Source organism: Planococcus citri, chromosome 1, assembly GCF_950023065.1.
Source record: "Planococcus citri chromosome 1, ihPlaCitr1.1, whole genome shotgun sequence".
NCBI classification, from domain to species: Eukaryota; Metazoa; Arthropoda; class Insecta; order Hemiptera; family Pseudococcidae; genus Planococcus; species Planococcus citri.
In genome coordinates this window covers 83,356,451-83,368,111 of record NC_088677.1, presented here as the reverse complement: position 1 = coordinate 83,368,111, position 11,661 = coordinate 83,356,451, and the positions used below count along the sequence as shown (strand labels likewise).

Here is an 11,661-nt window from a genome sequence, read left to right as displayed (position 1 = left end):
CCCCCTCTCACTCCACAAAGTTGTTACCTCGGATGAGATAATAATTCCCTAATTTTTAATTTGCCCTCAATTTGTAAAAAAAACTGATGCCAGTAGCCCACCTCCCCTCAGTTAAAAAAAATCGAAAAAATTAAATTTATTAATATTATGTTTTATTTCTGCCTTAGAATTTTCCTAAATAATTCCCTTTTCGATCGCATAGTAAGGAGTTCCCGAAATTATCCATATATTCTCGTAAATTAGTGATCCTTCCCACCCCCCCCCCCCCCCAGAAAAACGTACAGAGGCGTTTTTGCACTTATTTTTGCGAATACAATTTTTTTGGAAAACGAAATGACGGCTAAAATTTGGGATGTACTTTATTTTTTAGCCATTTGGTTGAAGCTATCCTGGAGCCGAGGATTTTCGGACTTTCCAATTTTTTAGGTAATTCTGTTGATACGGATCAAAATGGAATTTAGCACTTGGGTCATTCCACGTCAATTAGACCAAGAAGTGGTAGGGGGGTTCGGCAATTTTTTTGAGATTTTTCCTGTGAAAAGACCTTCCGAAGGGATGGCCAATGGCGCAAATCACAGCCCTCTAGCCCATTTTTAAAGGCAGCCAAGGGGTATCAAAGTTTTCAGTGATCCTAAAATATCATCCACTTCAGCAGTGGATTACTCAATAACCGCGGTACCTACCAAAATGGAACTTTTTCTCATAGTTAGGGGTTTTGAAAGGCTTTTTGATTATATCATAAAAATCAGTGTTGCCACTTTTTTTCGTACAAAAAATTAGCTCAAAAACTTTCAAAACGTAGTTTTCAGATCGTTCCGACTCTCAAAAATTCTGAAAAGAATATATTATGGACAGCTTTTCATGCTGAACAACACATTAAAAATTGGAATGGTAACATGTTGCAAAGTCGATTTTAAAAAATTTTATGTTTGCGAAAAAATGTAATTTCTTGATTTAAAACTTGAAAAAAAGTTTTGATTGGTGAAGTTGGCTCATTTGACTCCTATTTTTACGTATCTGTCAAAAAAGTTGAGTGTTATTATTCAATTTAAATAAAGTCACGAAAAGCAGAGTCTTGTTCATTATTTAATATGTAAAAACGAATTCATCAAATTCTAAAAGTACAAAACGAGATGATAAAGGCATGGTGAATTAAAACAATGTTGCCACACATACCGATAGAGCTTAAATCTAGTTAAATTTCGATGGCAGTGTTGCACATTTCCAACACTCCCTTACAACACAACAATCAAAAGTTCAGGAATACGTAATATTCTAAAAATAAAATCAAAAAATAGCACCTAGTTATAAACACTAGAACAACATCACAAAGTGAACAAAATTTGGATAGACAAACACATGTCAAAAAACACTTAATTCTAAAAAGAGTAGATAATATGTTTAAAAATACAAAGAACACAAAAATGAACAACATTTTAACAAGCAAGTGTTACCTTTTCCTTTTCTTTTTTTACCTTGCAATTTTTTGAATAGTGGCCCTTATCACCACAGGAATGGCACACTGCATTATTTCTTTTCATCAATTCAGGGCAGGAATCCACAAGGTGACCTTTCGTTTTACAATACTTGCAGGATTGGGATTGATCTTCGGAAGTAGTAGTATTGGATGGAGGAGTTGATGAGGTTGCTATCAGGGCTGCTGCTGTTTTCATAACCACAGGTTCGTTTTTCGGATCTGGTTCTTTCTTATCAACAACTTTCAATTTACGTAGACGAATATCCTCGGAAACCAATGATGAAATTAAATCTTTTAGCTTAATTTTCTTGTTCAGGTTAGCCGCTGATACAATTGCATCAAAACATTTAGGTAGAGATGACAAAATTCTTGTTTTAAAAGCGGAATCGGAAATGTTATCACCTAAGTTGATTATCTTTTGGCGCAATATTTCAAGTTTACTCACATTTTCTTACATGGATTTTTTACTGTCATACTCGAAATTGAAAAATTCTAGTTGGAGTTCATCGAGATCTTCTTCTTTTGGACCGTAGAGTTGTTCAATTTTTTCCAACATTGCAGTTGAAGTGGTACAATGCAAAATGTGACTGGTCACGTGTTCACTAATTGTACCTGCGATCAAGAGCTTGAGTTTCAATTCTAAACTTTCTTGTTTTGATTTTTTCGTGGTATGAAGCACTTCCAAGTCATGTAAGTTTGTTACTTGCTGCATAGCTAAGTTCAATCGAAAACGCCATTCAGGATAGTTCTGTGAACCTTGTAGTTTGGAGATGCCATTTGAGATGCTGATTATTAGGTTGTCCATGTTGACTGAGTTCGAAGATTGAGTGGTTGTTCTGTTCGAGTGCGAGATCCAATGATCGAGTTCTAGTTTTTGTTCAATGTTCAAGGAGTTCGAGGCCAAATATGCCGAGTTCAAAGAGTGCGAGGCCAACAATGCCAGTAATACAAAGTACATTAGTTGAAAAATACCATAGTTCGAGTTCGAATTCTGTTTGCGCACAGTTAGGCAAGGGACTGGGCCCATAACCTGTTATTATTCAATTTAAATAAAGTCACGAAAAGCAGAGTCTTGTTCATTATTTGATATGTAAAAACGAATTCATCAAATTCTAAAAGTACAAAACAAGATGATAAAGGCATGGTGAATGAAAACAATGTTGCCACACATACTGATAGAGCTTAAATCTGGTTAAATTTTGATGGCAGTGTTGTAAGGGAGTGTTGGAAATGTGCAACACTGCCATCAAAATTTAACTAGATTTAAGCTCTATCGGTATGTGTGGCAACATTGTTTTAATTCACCATGCCTTTATCATCTCGTTTTGTACTTTTAGAATTTGATGAATTCGTTTTTACATATTAAATAATGAACAAGACTCTGCTTTTCGTGACTTTATTTAAATTGAATAATAACAGGTTATGGGCACAGTCCCTTAAACCCCTTTAACTCGATGAAATGAACTCCTCACAAAAAATCAAAATTTAAAAAGATTCAAAAAATGAACAAATTTTTATTTTTTTTGTTGTGAGTGTAATTTTTATCAACTTCTTCATGAAATACGCCAGAAAGAGATCAAAATAAGACAACTGAATAAACGTAAACTTTTTTTGATAATTGAAATTGAAAATTGAATTTTTTCGAAGTCGAAAAAGTAAATTTCGTGCTACAGCAAAAAACAGTTGAGATATTGAGAAATGTCAATTTTCAGGTTACACTGAAAACTTGTTCTAGATACTGTTGGCTATCATCTAGCATAAAAATTACCTCTGAAAGAAATATTTTTCCCTATTAAATACCTGAACGAAGTTAAAAAAGAAAAGGTACCCGAAGTCGTCGTGTTGTTTCCCCCCGCTTACGCTACCATTTCCATTCCGCTTGCTACTACCCAATCAAAGTTCTTCTGTTCTTTCCTGTTAGTTATGTCAAATTCACAATAAAATTAGTTGTATACCATTAGAAAACATTTGTTACATATCTTCCTTGGTGGCTTGATGCCTGGAGAGCAGACCATCACGCCGGAGGTCGTGGGTTCAAGTACTTCACCCTGAAAAAAAATTTTTATAATTTTTTTCGCTTATTTCTTTTTAAAGTCGTGAGTTTCTGTAAAATTTTCATTTTTTACGCATTTTAATGTTTTTTTTTCAAATTTTCTGTACAAAAAATGTGTTTCCCTAAACATGATTCAACAAATAGTCAACAAATGTTGACACAATTTTTAAAATTTGATTGTCTATAATTTTGAAGAATCATATCAAAATTTCAGCCAATTTAGTGCAGTAGAAGTCGAGAAATAATTTTTTTCAAAATTTTGAAAGAAAAACTTTAAACTTTGATTTTATTAAAATTTTCTTTTTTTAAGCAGTAACTTCAACTGTTTATTGCTCAGCCACAAAAAGGACTAGACTTAATATCTTTTTTTTAAAAAAAAGCTGACATTTTAAGCTTTCAAATGACAATAAAAACGAAAAAAATTTTCCGACTTTGGGTACCCTATCCCAGATTGCATCACTTATGCTTTTTTTTAAAAAGAAGTACGTACTTGATCAATAAAAATGGTCGAAATAAGGCCCAAAACTAATATTAATTACCCAAATCCAGATTTCACCATTTCCAGCTATTCTGGGGCCTCCAGCTCGATTTGTCAATTTCTCAAGAATTTTGAATTTGCTCCAGAAGGCGTGAATATGCAGTTGGGCAGCTAAAAATCGAGTTTTGTATCATACGCGACCTGTTTAACAAGTTTATCTACATTTGAGACTGTGGAAATTTTCGAAATTCACCCGAATCGCTGTATTTTGTCCAAAACTAACCCCCCAAATCCAAATTTCACAATTTCCAGCCATTGTGGAGCCTCCAGCGTAATTTTTAATTTCTCCAGAATTTTAAATTCGCTCCAGAAGGCGTGAATATGAAGTTGGGCAGCTAAAAATCGAGTTGTGTATTATACTCAACCTGTTTAACGAGTTTATCCACATTTGAGCTAATTTTGAGAGTGACACCTCAAAAGTGGTTTTTTGACCAGCTTTTTTCAAAATTAAAAAATCCAAAAAATCAAAATACAACCGTTTATGAGGAAATGTTTTAAATTTGCGCGAATCGCTGTATTTCTTCAAGAACTAACCCCCAGAACGCAAATTCTACAAATTTTCTGGATTTTAAAATTATAGAATTTCGAATGATGTTTTTTTAAAGGAAGTTAATTTTGAAAAAGAAAACAGAACAGGCCCAAGTGAGGGCGAAAGCTCTTGAAAATTTGCATTTCGAAAGGCATGAAAACGATGTTTTTTCGTGTGAGGATGAAAAGTTTATTTTTTGGTTTTAAAACTATTTCCATCTTTACCCTGAAAAGGGAAAGAAAACAAGCCCGAGCGAAGCGAGAACAAAAGCTTTTAAGAATTTCTTTTCGAGAATTAAAAAACAATGTTTTTCATTCATCACGGGCTCTTATCCGAAATTTTGTCGAATTTCCGAATGAAATTTAGCTGGGAGGGAGAGGGGATATTCATTCAGACCCCCTTTTTCATTTTGTAAGCCACAAAAAATCCTCGTTTGAGTTTTGAACCAGTAAAAAATGTGGTCGATTCAAGTACAAGGAATTTCTTTGTTCCAAAAAATCTCATGTTGTCTAAACAGATCCTCGAATATAACAATTCATGTGAAAGAAATAAGAGATCAATTCAATTTACAAGAAAAATTTCCATCTTGTTGAAGAAACTCTAGAGTTGATGTCCTAAGTCGTTCGTTTCTTTGTCATTATAATAATTATGCTCGTTGGGCATTATGCTTCGTTTTCTAAATTGCCGATCTACTCGTTCTCAAATCAACTCTTTTACCCAGACCCAGGTAATGGTATACTTCTATGGAAAATACGAACTGCCTTATTTTAGAGCTGGATAGGCAAAACATAAATCACGCAAATTTACCTACGTACTCGTGTTTGTTATCAGAATGGCAAATTACAAAAAAAAAAAAAAAAAAAAAAAAACAGAATTTCAACGATGCAAAAATAATATCATGAAAACGCCATAAAAATAAAATAGAAAAGTATGAAAAATAATTCGCAAGAATCAGAATAGCAACATCAAGAAATAACAATATGGGCAATAATCATACAAAAGTGTGGCCATATTCTACCAATCACAACACTCAGGATTTGAGCCTGGTGACCCTTCAACTGAACCATCAGGATTTGAGCCTGGTGACCCTTCAACTGAACCATCAGGATTTAAGCACGGCGACCCTTTGAGTAATTTGTGCACATCGTCGATGGTAATTATACGATACTTGACATCAGGACCGTTCGAACGACCTACAGCATAATTCTGCAATCTACAAGTGGTGATAATCAATTCTGTATCATTCTTCAGTTTCATCCCGCTGATGAATTGTAAATTTTCTTCGTTCTGTAGAAAGCAAAAAAGCAAAAATATCAGCGAGAAGTTTTCAGTGCTACGAGTAAATCTACTCGATGCCACGAGTAGAGAAAAAAAGTGTCATACTTTATAAATATCGTGTAAATTTCCTTTTACAAACGGAGTATTTGAATTCCAACACTTGATTGATAATCCTGGTATATCGGCGAATAAAAGTATTCCATCGTTGGTCATCACTTCGACAGTGGACTGCCCAGTACGAGCTTCATCGCTTATTTCAATTTTCTTTCTGATTTCATCTGGATTTTGAGTAATAGCAGTATTTTTCAGATCGCTGACCCGAGCCCATGATTCTCGAAAACTGGCGTAGCTGTGAAAGTATAATTTTCGCGTATTCGAGTCTCCGGGACCTGAGGAAAGTACAAACCATATAGGTACTTTGTATGAGCTAAACATGAGAGATGATAATAGGGTGTTGTACATGTATGATTTTGGTGAAGCTTTACCTAAAGTTAAACCGAATATTCCATCCATTATATCTAACGTTATTCCTACAATAGTCGCTGTACCGGCGGTTTGCGTTGGATAAAAATAATTGTGGCTTACTCTCCAACTCGCTTTATTTTGCAAATCAAATACAATTAGTCCGTAGCCAACAACATCTGCGATATAAGCGATACTATCTGAGCAATCTTCTTTGTACGATTCAGTCACTAAAGTGATTGGAAGACTGCCTGAGATTATGACACCGTCGGGAAATTCGTAGCTGACTGCATAAGTTTGAAATTTAAATGCTTATTTTGTGATACTAGTAGATGGGTTAATTGGTAAACAGTTCTCGTAAATATTGATGTATCACTTACGTAACAAACTATCGTGATTTTTCAAATCGTATATCAGTAATTTTGGTCGACAAACCCTCGTGGTATTAACAAACACATTCACTCGTCCCGAGTCCAGCACCCATAATAAGCCACATTTGTCCACCTGCCAGCATCGTATATGTAACATGTTGAATTGTTTAAAGATTAATTATTCTGATACCTCAGAATTAGTTTCAAGTGCTAAGGTAGGAAGGTATTACAAAAAGTTTCCGGCAAAATTCTACAAAATGTAATGGATCCTAACTATTGTTCCTGCAGTGTTATGCTTTGTGGACTACAAAAGACCATTCAATTGAATGCAGTGGCAGATGTTATGGCAGATTCTGCTGGAGAAGGATGACTGATCAAACTGTATGAGAAGAAATAAGCCAATGTCCAGGCAAAAGTACAACATCAGAAATTTCAGAAAAATTCCACCCAGAATAGGGAGTTGGCCAAGGTTGCATTTACTTATTGTCTCCTCCTTTATTCAACATCTACAGAGAATACATCATCTGGGATACTCTGCAAAAGATCATAGATGACTCAGACAGAGCTAATGAATGGCGAGGAGGTGTCCTGATTGGTGGCTGATGGATCACTAACCTCTGATATGCTGATGGCAGTGATGACACATTTTTGGTAGCCTCAAGTGTGGAGTACACCCCTGCACTGCTTCAGTGCCTGCAAGGGCCTGCCCAAAACAAGCTCGAACGCAACTCTATGTTGCGAGTGGCTGGGTGATCACTACATTTATGTCAGGGTCGGGCTTGGTTTTTTCAGCACCCGATACAAATTAATGTAGTGATATCTGATATGCTGATGACAGTGAAGACACAAGTTTAGTAGCTTCAAGTTTGGAGTACATCCATGTGCTGCTCTAGTGCCTGGTAGTGGTCTGCATGGACCAGCCCAAAATGAGCCCAAATGCAACGCTATGCTGCAAGTGGCTGGTGTGATAGTTACATTCATGTTGGGTGAGGCTCGGTTTCTTCAGCACCTGACACAAATGTAGTGATATCTGATATGCTGATGACAGTGAATACACAAGTTTGGTAGCTTCAAGTATGGAGTACATCCCTGTGCTGCTGTAGTGCCTGGTAGTGGTCTGCATGGGCCAGCCCAAAATGAGCCCGAATGCAACGCTATGCTGCAAGTGGCTGGTGTGGTCACTACATTCATGTCGGGTCAGGCTCAGTTTTTTCAGCACCCAATACAATTAATGTAGTGATATCTGATATGCTGATGACAGTGAAGACACATGTTTGGTAGCCGCAAGTGTAGAGTACATCCCTGTGCTGTTCTAGTGCATGGTAATGGTCTGCATGGGCCAGCCCAAAATGAGCTGGAATGCAACGCTATGCTGCAAGTGGCTGGTGTGATCACTACATTCATGTTGGGTCAGGCTCAGTTTTTTCAGCACCAGAGACAAATGTAGTGATCACACAAGTCACTTGCAGCGTAGCGGTGCATTCATACTTGTTTCAGCCTTTTGGGCAGGCCTGTGGAGACCACTACTGCTTGGAGGATGTTGAAACCACCACCGATGGGCTGAAAAAGATGCCAAAGCGAGCAGGTTTATTGACATATTCTGAATATACGCATGAAAAAGCGCTGTTCAGAAGGCGGATTGATGCACCAAAAAAATATACAATGAGAACATTTTGTAGTGTATTGTTCTTACATAAGGCCACTGCGCCACAGCGCTTTCCAATTAAGTGGCGTGTTTCTTTGTGCCGGAAAAAACCAACTACAAAATACACTACTAGCCTGATTTTTGGCATATTCTTTCTCGTAAAATGTGGTACTTTATGCAAATGTTTTAGCATGGTATAGAAATATTTGCATTCATTTTATCAAATGCCCCGGTGCTTAGGTAAATAGAAAAGTCAATTTTCTTTCTAATTTCATCTGGATTTTGAATAATAAAGGTATTTTTCAGATCGCTGACCCGAGCCCAGGATTCTCAAAAACTGGCATAGCTGTGAAAGCATAATTTTTGTGTATTTGAGTCTCTGGGACCTGAGGAAAGTACAAACCATATAGGTACTTTGTATGAGCTAAACATGAGAGATGATAATGGGGTGTTGTATGATCCACTGGGTCGACGATCATCCTCTGGCTCTGGCTCCTTCTACTCCGCCTTGCACAAAAATTGTCTCCATGGCATCCGCTCTTGTCAGCTGTCCAAAGTACTCAAGTATCCGACCAAGGACCACTGCCAATAGCTTCATGACTTTGATTCCATCGACTTCCTGTAATCCTGACAAATTGTTGGTTGACCTGTAAATTATCATCTTTGTTTTTGTCCTGTTGATCAGTAGGCTGTAGTGTATATCTTAAACTGACTTCCTCCAGGCACTTGAGGGGAATGGACATGTACTCCACTCTTGAGAGGTCACCTAAGCTATGTCATGTCATCAGCATATTGGAGGTTGGTGATCCATAGACCACCTTTCAGGACACCTCCTTGCCATTCATCACCACTACCTGATTCATCTATGATCTTTTGCAGCATTTTATAGAACAGGCAGGCTTTGTGCTGGGAAGAGGCACAAGTGAACAAATCCTAAATGTATGCCAAGTGATTGAAAAGGCAAGAGAATTCAACAAGCCAGTATACATGTGCTTCATTGACTATGAGAAGGCATTTGACAATGTGAAGTGGAAGATCCTCTGGCAAAACCTCAAAAAGCTTGGAGTACTAGGGCACCTTGTCAGTCTTATGGAGAGTCTGAATGAGGACAACGTGGCACAGGTGAGAGTTGAAGGAGAGCTTACCAATCATTTCCATACAGCAAAGGGAGTAAGACAGGGATGCATACTAAGCCCAATTCTCTTCAATGCATACGGAGAATGGGTAATGAAAACTGCCCTAGAGGATTGGGAAAAGGGAGTCAGAATTGGAGGAAAGACATAGTCAAACTTGAGATATGCTGATAACACAACCCTGCTCACAGAGACACCAGATGAGATGAAGGAAATGCTCAGGAAAATTGAAGAAGACAGAAAAACGAAAATAATGATAATCAATAGGGAGCAAAAGAACAGACCTGAAATGTTGGAGATTGATGGTATAGAGGATGTACAGAACCTCGTGTACCTTGGTTCATTAATAACAAATCAGGGAAGCTTGGCCGGAGAAATCAGCAGAAGGTCGGCTATAGCAAAGGTAGCAAAGGGAAAGCTCAACCGGATATGGAAAAGCCACAACATTACACAGGCCACAAAACTGAGAATAGTATAAATGCTAGTCTTCTCCATCTTCCTGTATGCATCAGAGTGCTGGACAATACACAAGGCAGACTAAGATAAAATTAATGCATTCGAAATGTACCGCTACAGACGCATGCTAAGGATATCATGGGTCCAGAAAAGAACAAATGCGTCAATACTTCAACAACTGGGCGTAAAGAAAAGGCTAAGCACAGTCATCAGGAGACGAATACTGCACTACTTCGGACACATCGTGATTCGTGAGACAGGACAACTTGGAAAAATTGACAGTCCAAGGCCACATAGAAGGCAAGAGAGGAAGGGGAAGATCACCCACCCATATGCACAGACTTGATCAAGAAAGCTGCCAAAATGTCACTGGGAGAATGCACGAGAAAGGCCGAGGACAGAGATAGCTGGAGGGAACTGGTTGAGGGGATTTTGTAGTTGCAATGTCCGGATACGGGCAAGCGAGGAAGAAGAATATTCTCCATAGATGTTAAATAGAAGAGGAGACAATATGTTCATATGCAACCTTAACAAGCTTCTTTTTCTGGGTGGAATTTTCCTGATATTGTCTTGTTGACCCAGACATTAGCTGGTCCGTTCTCATTAGAGATGTAAGGCATTTTACTCCTGCATAATTATGGCCATATTGTACGTGTATATTTAGTACAATTTTACATGTACAATAATGATAATTGTATTTTATGCTCATTTGATGAGTTTTTTTTTGTTTTGTGGAAACAATAATTCAGTGTAAAATTCTCATTTCAGAGTAAATTACCTACCTAAAAATAAAATACCGCTATTTTGACATCCCTGCTTCTCACACAGTTATTTGATCAGCCACACTAAATGCTTTGGAGCACCCATCCCTATAGCAGCATCCGCCATAACATCTACCACTGAACACAATCGAATGCTTTTTTGAAGTCCATAAAGCATAAAAATATAGGACAGGTGTTTCAGATCATCCTGTATGATTATTTCATCTACTCACATGTACTCGAAAAACAGATTTTGCAAATTCACAAGTCGCAGGATCAGCGCTAGCACCAGCAGCCTTATCGAATCCTGGAAACGGTTTCAAAAATGGTTCCCCTTGGCTATCGAGTTCCGTTGTAACTTCCGAAATGGTGTATGGTATTCCATCTTTGAGTTGAGGTGTTGTGACGAAGACCCGTTTTGGAGATTTTTCATCTTCTGCAAATTATACATACGTAAATTGTGCACTTGTGAAAGTGTGCTGGTTGACCATTGGCTCCGTCGATAAAGGCCACATTTTTCGAAAAAATACATAGTAACGGAACATGATTGCACTTACGTGAATAATAATCTGAATCTATAATGGCCACATTCTCCTGTATGTAGAGATGTTTTTGCTCCGCTTCTTCTCGAGCTTTCGCATCGGGATACTGAAACTGGGCAAAAGTCCATTTGTAGTCAACTTTTATCGCTGCATCGGTTTCTGCTTGATGGGTATCGTAGAAGATTGAAAACAGGTTCAAAATGCAGTAAAACAGGAGGTTCATTATGTACTAGAAAAACAGTTCGACTTCTACCTACTCAACAGTTGGATTATGAGACTGTGTATGTTTTCTCTACAATAAGTATTTACATAACTCTGAAAAACAATATGATTTGCTCACTCGATACTGTGTGTAGGTATCCATTTATGAGAAATAATGATTGATTGTTTCGTGTTGTGAAAAGAAAATGTTTCGC

At 37.4% G+C, this 11,661-nt stretch overlaps 1 protein-coding gene across 1 annotated transcript; it reads right to left on the bottom strand.

Annotated features, from left to right (window-relative positions):
* Nucleotides 1-5,471: 5,471 nt before the first annotated feature.
* LOC135838218 (protein yellow-like) lies at nt 5,472-11,558 on the bottom strand. Its single transcript, XM_065353847.1, has 6 exons — nt 11,261-11,558; nt 10,937-11,139; nt 6,718-6,841; nt 6,361-6,624; nt 5,981-6,264; nt 5,472-5,884 (listed from the first exon to the last, which is right to left on the bottom strand). The coding sequence occupies exons 1-6, from the start codon at nt 11,466-11,468 to the stop codon at nt 5,612-5,614; spliced, it is 1,356 nt and encodes a 451-aa protein (XP_065209919.1). The 5' UTR covers nt 11,469-11,558; the 3' UTR covers nt 5,472-5,611.
* Between the last annotated feature and the right edge of the window lie 103 nt (nt 11,559-11,661).

What these genes read in the sequence shown, in the direction of transcription:
- LOC135838218 (XM_065353847.1), bottom strand. Translation starts at nt 11,468, where the DNA reads ATGAACCTCCTGTTTTACTGCATTTTGAACCTGTTTTCAATCTTCTAC. An exon ending in AAATCACGATAGTTTGTTAC is followed by an intron (nt 6,625 to 6,717) that starts GTAAGTGATACA and finishes AAACTTATGCAG; the next exon opens with TCAGCTACGAATTTCCCGAC. An exon ending in ATTTACACGATATTTATAAA is followed by an intron (nt 5,885 to 5,980) that starts GTATGACACTTT and finishes TGCTTTCTACAG; the next exon opens with AACGAAGAAAATTTACAATT.